At 41.1% G+C, this 17756-nt stretch overlaps 1 protein-coding gene across 1 annotated transcript in view; it reads right to left on the bottom strand.

Annotated features, from left to right (window-relative positions):
* Positions 1-1048: 1048 nt before the first annotated feature.
* Positions 1049-17756, bottom strand: part of ADHFE1 (alcohol dehydrogenase iron containing 1) — a 34080-nt gene continuing 17372 nt past the window's right edge. Inside the window, exons 9-14 of the mRNA XM_065895253.1 lie at positions 17128-17280; positions 15226-15324; positions 12543-12621; positions 12283-12379; positions 9156-9313; positions 1049-1583 (exon numbers count right to left, since the gene is read on the bottom strand). Coding sequence (XP_065751325.1) covers positions 1500-1583; positions 9156-9313; positions 12283-12379; positions 12543-12621; positions 15226-15324; positions 17128-17280 — 670 coding nt within the window. The 3' untranslated portion in view covers positions 1049-1499. The remainder of the gene's footprint in view (positions 1584-9155; positions 9314-12282; positions 12380-12542; positions 12622-15225; positions 15325-17127; positions 17281-17756) is intronic.

Here is a 17756-nt window from a genome sequence, read left to right as displayed (position 1 = left end):
CAATATTTAAATGTTATTTTTAAAATCCCAAGTAAACAGAGATGTTCACAGAGATAAAGTAGGGCCAGGCAGGTTGAATGGCACAGTAATGCCCTTCTCATGTTTTTTAAAATCCTGATGTAATTATATACTTTATATAATTATATACTATAATATGTAATTATGTACTATATATGCATACATCCTATGCCCAGTAATTACATATAATTATATATGTAATTATATACTCTACTTGATATACTTCCTGATGAAAACTTTAATCCAGTTTAAAATATGGATAAATCTGCAAGTACACTGAGATCTAGACTGCCAGAGCAGTGCACTCACCACTGGGAGGAAAAACGAGCCCTAGACGTTTCAGCAGGCTGGGAATAACAGGAGGCAGATGACCCAGCTACCAGGATTCGACTTGCGTCCTGAAGTCTGTAAACCGCAAAACGGCTTGCTTTTGAATTAATTTATTCTGAGCACCAGAACCATTTTCCAAAGAGGGAATTACCATGTAGGTTGTTTGTGTTTTTCTCAAAAGAACAATTGCTCCACCAGAGGATCCATCTCTAATACCTTACCCCTTTGGATTTGTTTTTACCTTTTAAATATTAGTTACTAGTAGTTTAATGAGTCTGACCTAAAACAGCAAAGTGATATTTTTCTTTCTTTTCTCTTCCTCTTTTAGAATTAGAAAATATGTGCTTATTTTAACAAATGCAAACAATACAGATGTTTGTAAAATAAAAAGTGAAAGGATAAAATATAGAGTAAACATTTTCTCTTAATTTTCTATCCTCCAAATTCCATTTCTTCAGTGATCCCTTTTAAGTTTGATGTGTAACGTTCTTTCTAGATATATATAGAGACATATATTTATATATAATTTAAAAAGTAAAAACCAGACCATATTAATATATAACTGTCCTGCAACTTACTCTTTTTCACTTAGTTTATCATGGACATATTTCTAGTAGAGTTATTCTCATTAGTAGGACAAAAGCATTCCATTATTTAATATACTATGATTTATTTATCCATATATTAATGAATACTTAAGTTCTTTCAAATTTTTTATTGTTAGAAAATGCACTGCCAGAAACATCCTTGCCATATTTCTTTACACACTTGTGGTAGTATTTTATAGGATAAATTTCTAGATGTGGGGTTGATTACTGGGCATAGGATAACACACATTAATATTTTTGGTAGATACTGAGTATTTGCTCTTTTGATACGTGGAGCAGGGGTAGTCTGCAGCGTTTGGGGCAGGAACATGGACCTCTAAAGTCTGGCTGAGGGTCCAGCATGGTGGGCATTTGTCCAGTGTGTTCTATGGAAGTAGCTGGACTTGGAGCATCAGGGAATCTTCTACAGGATAAAATTATATCACATTCAAGCTGGTAACAGGGATGTTATCTGTGGAGGTGAAAAGACAAAGCTCTTGCTAGATCAACTTCTGTTTTCAGAATTACGATGGCCAATGGTAATTCTTTCAGTGAAAATGAAAATTAATACAGTTTCATTGACGCTTCAAACAGAGCAGACAGATCCTCTTCTGACTGAGGGCGTGGTGCAAGCTTGGTGACCCTTTCCTGAAACAGTAAACAGAAAGAATTACTCAGGGCTTTGCAAAGACAGTTTGTAAAAGCTACGAGGTATGTAAATTAACTCAGTCATGAGAAACAGTGACTTGACAATAGTCATAGCTTTAAAAATCATATTTCTTGTTTGCTTCTTACTAGCTGATTCCCAGCTCAGAAGTTTATCAAGTGATGCCTCTTTCCTGTGGAGTTTTCAAAGCCATTCCTCTTGCCTGAGCTCCTGAGAACAGCCTTCTGCTCAAATGTCCAGAACCAAACCAACCTCAGGAAAAACACCTCCTACAACGACCAAACCACGCCAGTCTGGTGCCCCTGCCAGGCTCTCCCTGTGTGGAGGGCACTGTCCCAGGCATGTGTGCAGCCAGGGAAGACAGAATGGGGTCATCCTTGGCTTCAAAGACCATATATTTTGCAACTTGGACCTCATGTATATTACAAAGGACTTCACTAGGACATTAACTTTCAGGCTATGGGCAGCAAGTGACTCTTTAAAAAAAAAAAATTAACTAAGGTTTTATCTCTACCTTCCCAAATGAATTCAGTGATTTCCTTACTTTCTCCAGCGATTATTGAGTCAAGTCAGCAAAGACACCAGCACCTCCTACTGCTGTTGACACTCCCGTCAGTGGCTCCTTAATCCCCAAATTTCCAGGCCTAAATGAAATTAAGAAACGTGCCAGTGTTTTGGTTGCATGTTTGTGGGTCTCTGAGTCCGTTATCTGTGATGAGCACCTGTGTGGGACAACACTTGGTAGGAGAGCGAAGCTCCATGGGGCAGGGCTGTGCCCAGCGCCCCACGTGGCAAACAGGTGCTCAGTAGGTACTGGTTGGATTAATAAAGATGATGGGAGGGGGGATATTGGCATCTCAAGATTCACACATACGAGATAGGACTCCGACTCCCCCATCATTCTCCCCATAGCAGCCAGAGTGATTTTTCCGCATTGCAAGTTTGATCACACCGTCCCCTTGCTTAACACCCTCTGATGACGTCCCACTGCAATTAGAACAAAACCATGTCCTCTAACCCCAGCTCTAACTCTTCTCCCACCCACTCATCTGACTTGGACCCCTGGTCCCCCTTCAGTCCCATGAAAATGTGAATCTTCACCCTATCTCAGGGCCTTTCCGCTCTGCTTGGAATGCTTCTCCCAGATCTTCACCTGGCTGACTCCACCTCCAATCAGAGGCGTTCTCTGACCACACTCGCTGGAGTTCCCACCACACTGTCCCATGTGAAATCACTATCCCATTACCCAGGTTTCCTTCAGACCACTAATCATTATCTGAAATGATTTCATTTGTATCTTATTTGTAGATTTGATTAGATGACCATTGTCTGTCTTCCTCACTGGAAGGTAAGCGCCACAAGGGAGGGAAGGGACTTTATTTTCTAAACTGTATCACATACAATTCATGGTATATAGTAAGACATCAATAAGTATTTGTCAGGTAAAAGGAAGAATAAAAAGAAGGAAGGATGTATACAAAAATTAACTTTAAACGCACCTAAATGTAAGAGCTAATACCTTAAAACTCTTAGAAGAAAATGGGGAAATATTCATGACTTTGGGTTTGGCAATGATTTCTTGGATATGACACCAGAACACAGGCAACAAAAGAAAAAATAGATAAACTGGACTACCTCAAAGTTAAAAACTTTTATGCATCAAGGAACACTACTAAGAGAGTGAAAAGACAACTCAGAATGGGAGAAGATATTTGCAAACCATATATCTGATAAGGGATTAATATCCGAAATATACATATAATTGCTACAACTAAATAACAAAAAACCCCAAGCAACTCAACTCAAAAATAGGCAAAGGACGTGAATAGATGTTTCTTCAAAAAAGATATATAAATAGCTAATAAGCATGTGAAAAGATGCTCAATGTCATTAGTCCTTAGGAAAGTGCAAGTTAAAACCACGAGTTACCACTTCGTACCTATTAGAATGGCTATCCAAAAAATGGAAAATAACAAGTGTTGGTGAAGATGTGGAGAAATTGGAACCCTCGTGCATTGTTGGTGGGAATGTAAAATGATGCAGCCACTATGGAGAATAGTTTGATAGTTTGTCAAAAAGTTAAACACAGAACTACCCTGTGATCCAACAATTCTGTTCCTTAGGTATATACCCCAATGAAATGAAAGCAAGGACTAAAACAGATACTTGTTCATTGATGTCCACAGCAGCACTGTTCACAATAGCCAAAGGGTGGAACCAACCCAAGTGTCCGTCTGCAGATGAATGGATGAACAAAATGTGGCCTCTCCATACAATGCAATGTTATTCAGCCATAATAAGGAATGAAATTCTGACACATTTAGGACATTATGCTAAGTGAAGACACAAAAGGACAAATATTGTATGATTCCACTTACATGGAGTACCTAGAATAGGCAAAGTCACAGTGATAGAAAGTAGAACAGAGGTTACCAGAGGCTGGGGGAAGAGGAGAGTGGGGAGTTGCTGTTTACCATTTAGCAATAGAGCAGGGCTTCTTTTGGGGATGATTTAAAAGTTCTGAAAATGAATAGTGATTATGGTTGCACAACCCTGTAAAATGTACTTAATGGCACCGAGTTGTACACTTAAAAATGATTAAAATAGTAAATTTTATGTCAGGTGTGTTTTACCACAATTTAAAAAAAAAGAATGGATGGACAGATGGGAGAAGGATGGGGGCACAATGCTGAAGAGGATGGGTGAAGCCAAGGTAAAGCTTCATATCCCAGCACAGACCCTAAAGAATTCTGAAAATCCATAGCAAGGCAGAGACTTGTTCACGGTGACTTATGCACTTGTTTGTGGCCGTGTGCAGAACGGAAGTTCGGTATTTGCTATGGCCCGAGTTGCCACATTATTCTGTTGATAATGGCAGAGCGTCTTATTTGATGAGCTCAAGCGCCTTTACATGCACTTTTTTTTTTTTTTTTTTTTGCGGTACGCGGGCCTCTCACTGTTGTGGCCTCTCCCGCTGCGGAGCACAGGCTCCGGACGTGCAGGCTCAACGGCCATGGCTCACGGGCCCAGCCGCTCCGCGGCATGCGGGATCCTCCTGGACCGGGGCACGAACCTGTGTCTCCTGCCTCCGCAGGCGGACTCTCAACCACTGCGCCACCAGGGAAGCCCTCAAGCGCCTTTAAAACAACCCTGTTCATCTTGCATGAAGTAGTTCAGGACTCTCAGCTCAGGCCAAGCTGAGGTGAGTTTCTCTTTCACATTTCTAACCCCCCAACGATCGGTTCAACAGGGGCAAGGACGTAAAGTTTGTGATATATCCTTGCACGTATCACTTGTGCCATATAAAAGCCAACCTCTCAGGATTCAGATGTGTTCCGCACTGCTATTATTTATAGACACATAAGACCGAAGGACAACCGATTAACATGGGCAGTGAAATAAATTCAGACTACTACTTTTAGCACATTCATAAAATAACATTTTAGCAGGCCTGTCTGCCAGGGAGTGGAAGTGCTCATTTTGGTAGACAGCTCTCCTCAGTAATGAAATGTTTTGATGGGAAATGTAAATGTGTCTTTCCAGAGGTTTCAGAAATCCAGCTTGGAAGATTAATTTATTCGTGCCTGCTCCCCGAGCAGCCCGGCTATGGCAGTTGGAAACCTCTGTACACAGGGCTGCTATTTGCTGCCACCAGTATGGGCTGTGGTGTTTGGTTAAGAATACTGGCCTGGTTGTTCCAGAGAAAACCGATCCCTCTTTGCTGAACATAAAAGAAGCTTTATCAGATGTTGACTGCATGAAATATCCTTTCTGGTGATGTTCTTTGCAGGAAGGGTATATCCCTCTCACTACCTTAAATCCTGTAATACTAATAAGTGAAGATTTGTCTGCTGCATGTGTAAAATTCTGAAGTTGCCATAGCATTCCTGTAAAATGTTCACTAAAAAAAAACTAAACAAAAACCCAACAGTAGTTCAACTGCAAAACAGACAAGCTTATTTCCAATATGCCTTCTAAAGTCCTATGAATATTCCCCCCTTCCCCACATATGCATATAAATCTGTCATATTGACTTCAAAACTGAACTAGTGCCAGTGAATTAAAATTAACTGTGTTTCTCCTAATCGTGAAAACATGATCAAAGGAAAAAAAGGCAGCATCCACCTTGGGGCTGCTTTATGAACATAGCTTGAGGAAATCCTGGTTTCCTACGTTATAGACATGACTTGTATTAGAAAGATTCAATTTACCTTGCATCCTTTGTGAAACTAAGAAATTAGTTTTGTCTAATTAAGGTTCTGCTATCTGTGATTTCCCAGTATGACATGTGCACTGAGGCATTCAGAATGATACCTAATTAACTTGCTATTTTAGAGGATGGTCTCAAGTGTCAGTCTGGATCTGTTGCTGTTTGGAACAGCTTTTGAAAGTGGAAGCCTGGGTACAGTAGAATTAAAACCGTCCACACCTGCCAGTGTGTGCTGATGGCTGGAAGATGCTTGCCACAGCAATTAAATGGCCAAGAATATCATCCAGTTTTATCTGAAACTCATGAATACCATTCTCGGAGGTTGATAAACACATCTGCCTGAACATTTTCCTGGGATACACAAGCAGAACTTTTCAGAGGACCCCCTGAAGAGTGGACACTCTTGCTGGGACCATGCTATAAGAGCCAGAGGCTACATCAAAATCGTGGTGACCGCTTGGTCTCTGGTATTCCTGGACAGGCTTTCATGGCTCCTTTTCATTGGCTGAGTCCTATTAAGTCTAAGGAAATTGCTCAAAAACAAGGACAGAAGATTTAAGAGGAGAGGGTTGCAGGAATGTGCCCCTTTAAATGTTCATTAGCCCGGGTTAGGTGCTATAGAAGATAGATGAGCAAAACAGACAGGCTCCTACCTTCATGGAACTTTAATAGGTTTTGAAAAAACGATTGTGATGGTCATAGTTTTTATTTAGTCCCTTCGACTTACAGGTTAGGACTGTGGGTTAGAACTAGTGTCTCTGCTATACTTTGAGACTCCTCTTTTTCTCATTCATTTATATTTTTGGATGCAACTGAGCAAACTGAGCCTGACCCTAAATCAGGGAAACTCATGGCCCATGGGCCATGTTTTGTTTGTACATTGGGAAATCAGGGAATTCAACACAAACATCCCAATTGCTGATTTTTCTTAAAAATCCAAGTTCTACCAACACTGGGAACTGAATTTATGCTTGGTGATAATAAATTGTAGCTGAAAAGCTGCTCACCCAATGAAATGGGTCATGTGCTTTCCAGTTCACCAAAGTCCCCACCATTCCCTAGTGCCTTAAATTACTTTGTTCATTGCTATTATTTACCTTGCTCCTATGGACAGATAAGTCTGTGAATCCAATCCACACAAATATTATCTTATGTGAGTGGTGAGGTTTTCAACATTCTAAGTACTTGCTAAGTAGGGAAGAAGCCAGTTTGAGGCCTTTACTTAACTGAAGTGGGCTGAGGGAAAAGCACTGCCACTTGAGGTAAGCAGGATGCTGTGTGAGTGGATATTCTAGCTGTTAACTCTGTTCCAACGTCAGGGATAGATACATGAATGCCTTAATTTTGGGGAGAACTGCCTTATCCTCATAGTGTTTGTTTGTTGTTGTTGATTTTTAAATAGAAGTATAGGGCTTCCCTGGTGGCGTAGTGGTTAAGAATCTGCCTGCCAGTGCAGGGGACACGGGTTCAAGCCCTGGTCTGGGAAGATCCCACGTGCCGTGGAGCAACTAAGCCCGTTCCCCACAACTACTGAGCCCATGCACCACAACTACTGAGCCTGCGCTCTAGAGCCCGTGCTCTGCAACAAGAGAGGCCACCACAATGAGAAGCCCGTGCACTGCAATGAAGAGTAGCCCCCACTTGCCGCAACTAGAGAAAGCCCGCGCGCAGCAACAAAGACCCAACGCAGCCAAATAAATAAATTTTTAAAAAGTATAGTTGATTTACAATATTGTGTTAGTTTCAGGTGTATAGCAGTGATTCAGTTATATATATGTACTTTTTTCAGATAATTTTCCATTATAGGTTATTACAAGATACTGAACATAGTTTCCTGTGCTATACAGTAAATCCCTGTTGCTTATCTGTTTTATATAGAGTAGTTAGTATCTGTTAATCCCAAACTCCTAATTTATCACTCCCCCTTTGCCTTTCCCCTTTGGTAACCATAAGTTTGTTTTCTATGTCTGAGTCTATTTCTGTTTTGTATATAGACTCATTTGTAATGTTTTCTAGATTCCACATATAAGTGATATCATATATCTGTCTTTCTTTGTCTTACTTCACCTAGTATGATATTCTCTAGGTCCATCCACATTGCTGCAAATACAAAATTTCATTCTTTTTTATGGCTGAGTAATATTCCATTGTATATATACCACATCTTCTTAAGCCAATCATCTGTTGATGGGCACTTGGGTTGCTTCCATGTCTTGGCTATTGTGAATAATGCTGCTATGAGCATTGCACATATCTTTTCAAATTAGAATTTTTGTCTTTTCCGAATATCTTCATGGTGTTTAAGTGACCCTTGCCTTTCGCATTTTTTTTTTTTTTTTTTTTTTGCGGTACATGGGCCTCTCACTGTTGTGGCCTCTCCCGCTGCGGAGCACAGGCTCTGGACGCGCAGGCCCAGTGGCCATGGCCCACGGGCCCAGCCGCTACGTGGCACGCAGGATCGTCCCGGACCAGGGCACGAACCCGTGTCCCCTGCATCGGCAGGCGGACTCCCAACCACTGCGCCACCAGGGAAGCCCGCCTTTCGCATTTTGGACAGGAGGACTTAGTGAGCGCTCTGGGCCTGGTGAGCATGGTGTCATCTCCTGGCTCTGAGCTCTCTGTTTTATGGTGAATTACAACAAACAGGGTCTTGGCCTGTTAGGCTCTGGTGCTATAACACAAGGGTATCTGATCCTAAATGGAAGAGAGGTCCAATGGGGGATAAACTCTTTTCATGAGAACCTTGAGAGGGGAAACTTTACATCTATTATAATTCTACCATATAAATGATAGCTGCTCAGTTTAAATTCTTTTTTTTTTTCAGTTTAAATTCTTTAGGAGCATATGAATAAATGAAATAAGACTCAAAGTGACACAAATAAGTATACATATGTATATGTATAAAATATATAATCTCCCAAATATGTTTAAAAAATGATTTTGTAATCATCTTAATTTAAAAGCCATGTCTATTCTTCACAAAATAGTAGAATTTGTAACTCTTTATAATGGAAAATAATATCAGTGGCCCTTTTGAAATAGCTTCACATAGTTTTATAGGGGACTCTTAAAAGAGCAGAAATGGAGAAAAGGGAAATTCTGCTATACTCAAGATAAACTTGGTTGTTTTTGCCTTAAATTTTTATAAAGGATCCTTTCATTACATCGTCAAAGCTTCACGTAAACCACAGTTTAATGGAAGAATATAAAGGCAAGGGAGCCTTGGCCCCTTCCCCCTGGGGAAGGGGAGAGCTGCTGCCTGGTGGGGAGAGACCTGGGTTGTCATCTCCTTCCCTAAGATGCCCCAAATGGACCGGGAGTGAGGATGGGCTGCGTCTCTTACCTGGGGCAGTGTTCCTTTCACTAATGCAGGGATGTCGGCCTTGGAGTAGCCAATGGCAGCTAGGCCATCATCCACATCCAGGTCGAATAAGAATTTCCGCAGCGTGTCTGCCAAAACAGGCCCAGCATCTGGGATCCTGGCAGTGCGGGTGTCGGCTCCTGGAAGACACAAAGCACTGACTGTAGAGGGGAGGAAGCTGGCCCTGGGTGTGATTCAGTCACAGGGTAGCTGAATACATAACGTGCTGCCGGCCCCTCACACTGAGGACAAGGGCACCGCTGTGCCCCCAGCCGGGAGGCCGGCTCAGCTGTCAGCCCCGCAGAAGACAGGCCATCCTGGGAGCCCCCAGAGCCTCCATAGAGAAGTCGGAGAGCGGGGAGGAGGGGGCGCTAACTTGGCTCTCACATTTCCAGTGGGCTGCTCGCCTCTGTGTGGTGGGAAGAAGAGAAACGGCCCAGAAAAGAGGCACAGGAAGGAGAGCAAGAAAGAAGGCTGGTGTTTGGATGAGGAGGAATGAGCATCTGTAGGAGAAAACACAGCTTATGTAACTTTCGAGGCTTGGAATTTGCTGACATCTAGAGGTCTACACATTCAATGTCCTTTCTCAAGGCGACAGCTTAGGAGAAGAAGACAAACCCTTTGCAAACACCTTGTGAGACAAGGATCTACAGAAGTTCAAAAAACTCCAACATTAACTGCCAAAAGGGAGGAAAATGACAAAAATGGATTAGGTGTGGCCAGGGAAGGAGTATATTTCCTCTCTCTAGCTAGAAAATTTTTTGGACTCTGTTGCCAAAGGGCAGGTCCCTCTAAATGTATATTATACAACCTGTCAGGCAGAATTAAGAATAAGGAGACTCTTAGAAAGCAGTATTTAACATGTAGATAATAATGATATCGGTGAATGAGGAAGAAGGTTGCCAGGGGTTGGAGATTCGTAAGGGCAGAATTTGGACATAATTACTAATTAATACACAAAAGCATAGAGATGTCAATCTGGAAGAGCCAGGGGGTTCTGCTCTCAGGTAGGGTGGCAGTGAAAGTTCCCAGATGAAGGGAATCAATCCCAAACCCTTAGCACCCATGCCCCACGCCCCCATCTATTCTGGTTGGACACATTCATCGCCGGGACGTGCCGCAATCAGAAGGTAGCATTATTTATTTATTATCCAAAATGCCTCATGCTGTAGTCCAAGTCCACTTTCTCTGTATAGGTCAAAAAGAGACTAGAAGGTATGGTTCACTCCATACTGAAGTATCTTATTAAATCAGTTTTAGCCTTTCTGTTCTCTGACAGCGACCTGTTTATGTCATCCAGGAAAAGGTATAAATAGAACCAGATACAGAGCTAGTTGGGAGAGCAGCTGGATGGAAGGTAAAACTTGCCCGACAAGGCCAGTCTGTATTACACAGCGGCAGCTCAAATATGGATTAAGTGGAGGGTGACACATGATACGGGGTTTATGAGGTTCTTATGTTCCCGGGATTGCTGCCATCCAAAGCTCCAGGTTTTCCTATGAAGTGTTTTAGAAAAAAAGAGAAGGTAGGAAAGAGAATACATTGGTATAAAGCTAAGACTATCTAAGATTACATAGGGAATCAAAATATTTAATGCCATTTGCAGCAACTTGGATGGACCTAGAGATTGTCATACTGAGTGAAGTAAGTCAGATAGAGAAAGACAAATATATGATATCATTTATATGTGGAATATAAAAGGCACAAATGAGCTACAAAACAGAAATGGAGTTACAGATGTAGAAAACAAACTTATGGTTACCAGGTGGGAAGTGGGGGGAGGGATAAATTGGGAGATTGGGACTGACATATACACACTACTATATATAAAATGGATAACTAATAAGGACCTACTATATAGCACAGGGAGCTCTACTCAATACTCTGTAATGACCTAAATGAGAAAAGAATCTAAAAAAGAGTGGATATATGTATATGTATAACTGATTCACTTTGCTGTACACCTGAAACTAACACAACATTGTAAATCAACTATACTTCAGTAAAAATTAAAACAAAAATATTTAATGGCTAAATATGGAATAATATTAACCAAAAATTCCTATGCAAGAGGAAAGTACCGGTAGTTCCTCTGGCCTGGGTTTTGTCTAATAGAGGCCTTGCTTTCTCAGTAGTTTTGTTGGTGGCCTGGAATGTTAGGTTTAGGCTCTCTAAAATTTTCCCGTTTACCATACATCTAGCCTCCTATTTGGGCTCCTGCCTGTTTACATATTTACAAAGGATCTGAGTCCCAACATAGAGCTGAACAATATCCCCAGTCCAAAAGGGAAAAGGGATACAAGATCCTTGGAAAAGTAGGCACCATGTTTCTGGCCGTACGTGCCGGGAAACCTAGCATCGGGAGGTGGAGGTGAAGCAACACAGTCGGAAGGATATCTGTGTCATTCCTACCTTCTTGGAACTACTCTCTCCAACGGCTCGAGCTAGAAGAGCATAATGCAGTTTTCTTTTTAGCTTTTCCCTTTCTAAAACAAGTAGGGGAAGAGATGTTTTAAAAGTTAATTGAATACTTAAGTTTCCTTAAAAGAATTTTTGTATTAGAAAAATACCAATATTTTACTTAACACTAAAGCGACCCTAAATGTAACTGTATTTCTTGTAAGATTTAAAAGGCACTGTGGGTATATTATTATAGACATTATTTATCCTAAAAAAAAGCAAACAAATTCTTCTTTGGGGAACTTTTTATAAAGTTTCTAGTTGTTTAGGTTCTCTATAACTGGGAACTTACTGTTACTTCCTGATTTAGATTCATTTTTAGTTCCTATTAAACAAAACAAAAACCATATATAACATGAATAGTATATAAACAGTTTCACTTTCCTTGGGGACGAAAACAGTGGAAATATTATTACTGTAAACTTAATGTAAGCAGTACTTGGTTCCATTTCATTGCTAATAGACTCTTAGAAACACAAAATTACAGAATTTTAGTGCTAGATAGGAATTTGAGCAGGTCACTGACATTTTATTATTAAATTATCCCAAGCAGTATTTTTTGGTATTATTCTTTACAGTTTATCTTCAGAAGCATCCTAGGAAATGCTCCACATATGTGGGTCACAGATTTATGATTGATGGTTCATACCCAATATCTCTGCCATCTCCAGGTGGTGCTCGGGAGACATCTGTGCCGTGAAAGTGAACACTGCTGGGGAGGTGAGTACCACAGAAAGGCCATGGGGCTGGGGAGAAAGGAAACATGGTGACCGACGTGGCAAAGCCAGTCTTCAACATGCGTATTCTAGATATTAAATTACTTTACCTTGTCCTCCAAGAATTGACAAATACGTTTATGGCAATTGAGAGGAGTCTAAGACGAAATTAAAGAATTGATTATGATTTTACCACCAGTGGGTGATCCACATTATAATCCTTTGCTTTATATGTCTTCACTAAGCCTGAAATTGGGTAAGACATTCCATGGCTAGAAAAGAAAGAAAGTCCATATGTTGACATACAGATATCAGAAATTCAAGTTAACAATACTCTATGGGAGAGCCCTTCACAGTCTCTTGACAATATTGTTAACCCACAAAGTTAGACATTCTGTTTTCTTTGATTCCTATGAGGATACATTATTATGCAGTTGATATTTGGTGCTTTCATTCACAACACTTCTGAAACGTTAAAATTCAAATGCTCACAGAATTGTATGCCGTTAAAAAGTACTGATGCTTAAGTTGCTGGCCAAGCACACTGGTTAAGCTTATGATCTTGAAGAAATCAAGAATTCACTTTGAAGTTTCTTTAATAATCTTCAGGGTATGCATTTTCTATCTGGCTCTGCACTGCCTTGGCAGCGTGTTCCTTCACAAACTGAAGATGTCGGTGGGAATTTTATGAGCCAAGATGTACTGCACTAGACATGCAAGCTTGTTCCGCCAGTGATCTGTCTTGCCAATGATTGATACCTTCTTTTAAATGCTACGCACTAATGGGAGTTGAATCATACGTGATTGTTTCAGCCTGAAAGGCTATCCAGAAAAGGCATTTTTGTTTTTATTTGTGGGGACTTTTTGGTTGGTTTTAATGGGAAAACTCTTTATCCTCTCGAATTGTTAGGGAACAAACAGGACAATATGATAATTTACTAGATGACCCAGAAGATACACGTTGTGACAAGTTAATATATGTACAGTTAATATATTGAAAATGAAATGTTTTACAATAGTAAAATGGTCTGTAAGTCTATTAATGTGGGTTATTGGATGACTTTGTTTTTATTTGCTAAGAGATTTACATTTCATAGACAGATGAAGTATTTTGGTGAATTGTATGATTATCCAAAAAAAGGTACCCCATGCCTGTCCTCTCTCATGAGGCAGATCAGAAGCTGTCGGTTCTCTGAGCTGTTGGATACTTAGGGACGTGCTTTGCTGTTTTCGGGCTTCATAGTATTCAGAAAAATATCGCTTAGCATGCTTCTGTGATGTGAAAGGGTTCATGTAACTTTCAAAATACCTTTCTCACAATAGCCAATATTTTAGTTTGATTTCTTTTATTTTAACAGTTATACATATTCTTTGTAAAACAGAAAAATGATCCGTAATCCTATTTTCTCAAGATAGCCATTATAGAATATTTCCTTCTAGTCTTCTTACGCATATGTTTATGATCGTATCGTGCACTGTTTTTGACATTGCTTTTGTTACTTAATATTCTTTATAAACATTTCCCCATATCATTTTCTATTCTTCTAAAATATTATTTTAATAGATATTTTATTCTTTGAGTACTAAACTGTTGGGAATTTAGGTTGTTCCTAAAAGTTTCAGTTATAAATAACTTTTAGGTGAATATCCTTATAAGGGTATTCTTTGACCAGATCATGATTATTTCTTTAGGCTACATGTCTAGAAGTAACATCAGTGGGGCAAAGGGTATAAACATTTTCCAAGCTCTGGGCAGATTTTGTTCAGTTGCTTCTTAGAAAGGTGGTACCCATCTATGCTCCTCTCAGCAGCAGAGTTTGAGGGTGAACACTTCATTGCGCTCCCCTAGCAAAGGCCAATTCTTAATTCTCCGTGTTCACTGGTTTTCAAGTTTAAGGCAACATACCAATAAAGTTCTGATCAAAAGTTCTGGCTATTGACAAATATTCTAATCCCCTTCTTTTTGAGAGAGATTAGGAGAAAAAAAAATCCTGCGTTTGACGTTTTAAAAACCCATGACACATGATGAAGATGTGGAGAAATCAGAACCCTCCTCCACTGTTGGTGGGAAGGTAAAATGGTGCAGCCACTGTGGAAAACAGCCTGGCAGTGCCTCAGAATTTAAACAGAGTTACCATATGACCCAGCAATCCACTCCTAGGTATATACTCAAGAGAAATAAAAACATATGTCCACCAGGTAAACTTGTACATGACTATTCAAGCAGCAATATTCATAGTAGCCAAAAGAGTGGACACAACACAAATGTCCATCATGTGATGAATGAATAAGTAAAATGTGGTATATCGGTGCAGTGGACAATTGCTTGGCAGTAAAAAGGAAAGAAGTACTAATATGTGCATGGGATGAACCATGGAAACGTGATGCTAAGTGAAAGAAGCCAGGCACAAAAGATCACATATTATATGATTCCATTTATGTGAAATGTCTGGAATTTGTAAATCCATAGAGACAGAAAGTAGATTAGTAGTTGTTTAAGACCTGGGGGTATAGGAGGATTGGTGGGCGACAGCTAAGGGGTACAGGATTTCTTTTTAAGGTGATAAAGTGTTCTAAATTTATTGTGGTAATGGTAGCACAACTTTGTGAATAGACTAAAAACCACTGAAAGTTTTAAATGGGTGAATTATATAGTATGTGAATAATTAATAGCTCAAAAAAGCTGTTACCAAAAAGAAAAAAAATCTATGACCCGATAAACTGCATTTGAATTAAGAAAATATTATGGGACACAAAGTTAAATATCTTCTTTCTATAGCATATTTAAAATCTGACCACATGTCCTAAATTATAAACATTTAAAAAATTTAAGGGCAATAGCTTAGGTGAAGAAATAAAATCTCAAATTTGCTCACCACAGATGAACACCAGCATTTCCAAAGCCAATGCCAGCAAAAGCACTTGCCAAGTGCATATTAGACCTTGCTTCAAGATCGTCAGGATTTCTGACAGCCCTGTGGATGACATCAATACCTAACAATAACACGTCTACATTGGCATTTCCTAGTGAATAAAGAGCCGCCTTAGGGAAAGATCTGGAAAAAAAAAAGAAATGCTACCCGATAGGAAGAAAAATTAGGCAAGTTATTCAAATGACACCTTGTCTTCTAGACGAAAACCAAAGTGAAACATATTTTCTCATCAACAGTTTGAGCAAAGGCATAATAAATATGCTGTCAGGCTGCTCATGGGATAAAAGTGCCAGGGGAAGAAAGCACTGACCCTTGGACTATGAAAGCTCCTCAAGAAAAGCGCCCTGAGACTCATTCTTCTTCTTCACTTGTCAATGACCTTGATTGCGGCTGTGAGTGGACTCAGAGTAAACACATACTCAGAAGGCCCAGGGCCCAGGCTGGTTTGCTGAAGTGAGTCCCTGTCGCCTGGGGCTACTTACTGGCCAAGTGAGCCACCCAGACATCTTTCTCTCCGTGATACCGCCCCAAATCGGACCCACTGGAGACCTCTTTTGGTATCTGTGGAAATTGCACATGTTATTTTCATACTTATTACTGTGGACGTGGGATGTTGTTGTAGGACAAGCCTTCACTTGCTCCATCCCTCCTCAGTGCCACTTTGGAAAAGCAAATTCTCAAAGGCCCCTTTCAGATGCAGCTCAGCCTTCCTGCTCCTGGGCTTGGAAACCCTGCCCCCGGGAGGAACCCTAAGACAGCCAAGGGCACCCCTTCCCGCGTGGTTTTTTGTGATCCTGCCTGGAGTAAGGGTTCTTGCTATGAAATAAAAGTGCCACAGCCCTTTTCCTCCTTTCATCTGGAATAGTTAGGCACTTTCCAAAACCCAGTGTTTGTTCCTTATTCCCAAATAACAAGGTGAGATAGCAGGTGATGGAGCTTCAGCCTCTCTTCTGTCCATTTCGCCCCCTCACCTCCCACAGCTGCCATGCCAAGCCTTGTGTCCCCGTCAGACACCTGGCTGGCCATCATCTGCATCTGCTTCTACCCAGACAAATCCTCCCTGCTGGGCTCCGAGCTGGAGACAGTTCTGTGTCCCTCCCCTACCTCTACTACAAAATGCTGTCCAAGGCCCCTCCCCCTCCAGGCCGGAGGAGGCACCGGGCTCACATCTAGTCCTAACCTGCCCATTCTTGCCCTCCGCTGTGTATAAATACAAAGGGGAGTTCGACTTTGCACAAGTCTTAATGTCTCAGGGATCAGTTTTCATCTCTAAGTATATCTGTGCTCTCTCTCAAGAGTCTATTATGGCTATTTCATGCATAAATCTTTCCAAACCTTTTAGGAATCTTTTCAGGAAGGCTTTCATATCTCCCAGGACAGACATCTCTACACATTTATTTCTTAAATTGAGTTCATGTGCGTTTGCTCATGGGTCCACCCTGTGTGCCTCTGGACAGGGCCTGATGGGGCAGGGCCAACATCTGTCTCATCTGTGGTTCTCATTTCTGCCCTTGGTAGCCAGACCTCAAAGGACATCTCCCCTCCCCCCGGTTTGGTTTTGAGGCTTTGATGAATAAACCTTCTACCTGCATCCTTCATAAATTAGGGGCTCCTATGTTGTCCCCTCATGATCTTTGCCTTTTCAGATCAAAGGATCCAGTTTTCATCTGTCCTCATGGGGCTCCCTCCAGAGGTTGCTGGTCTCTGGTGCTTCTGTACGTACAGTGACTGATTTTTTTGGTGAGCGGGCTTGCTCAGGACATTTCAGGATCTGGTGCGCCACATTTCACGGGAAGGTGGAAAGCGGCTTTTCTGTTCTGTTTCCGTCCCCTCCGGGTGACATACCTCTTCAGGTACTTAGCAACGATCCTCAGCGCGTGGACTGCCCAAATGTCACTGATGGGGTTGCCGCCCTGGTAGGCTGGCCGACTGATGGGATTTGCAGGGCAGGGGCTCCGCATGTGGTACGGGAGGGCAGTGTAGGACTCCAGGGCGTGACTAACAAGGAATGTTTAAAACACACAGTTGAAAGCATCCTTTTCCTCCTTTCCTCCATTCAGATCCCAAACTGTCTCCGAATGCTCGGTACTCACCCCCCTGTGGATATGCTCTGTAGTGCTGATAATCACAACTCATCTCACTAATCAGCCTCTTGTCCACGACAGTCATTGCTTATTATAGCAATTAACACAGTGAAGCTGACATTAACAGCACTATAGTGGTTTTGACCAGTATGTATAAGATTACATATGGTTCCTTTCTAGTGCCAGTATATCTTTATGATGTTGAATTTTTAAACATTTAAGGCATCAAGAAAAGCACTGAATCTGAAAAATGACTTCCTTCTAAAGTATATTTACCATTTTATACCTTGCATTGATCAAACACCATATTACCCATCCAAGAAGCGTCACAGTTACCCTAGCCTCCTATAAGGGCACAGTGCAGTGGGTCGGCCCCCCGATGTAAATTCT

Source organism: Phocoena phocoena, chromosome 17 (genome assembly GCF_963924675.1).
Source record: "Phocoena phocoena chromosome 17, mPhoPho1.1, whole genome shotgun sequence".
Taxonomy (NCBI): domain Eukaryota; kingdom Metazoa; phylum Chordata; class Mammalia; order Artiodactyla; family Phocoenidae; genus Phocoena; species Phocoena phocoena.
This window is presented reverse-complemented; position numbering and strand designations above follow the sequence as displayed.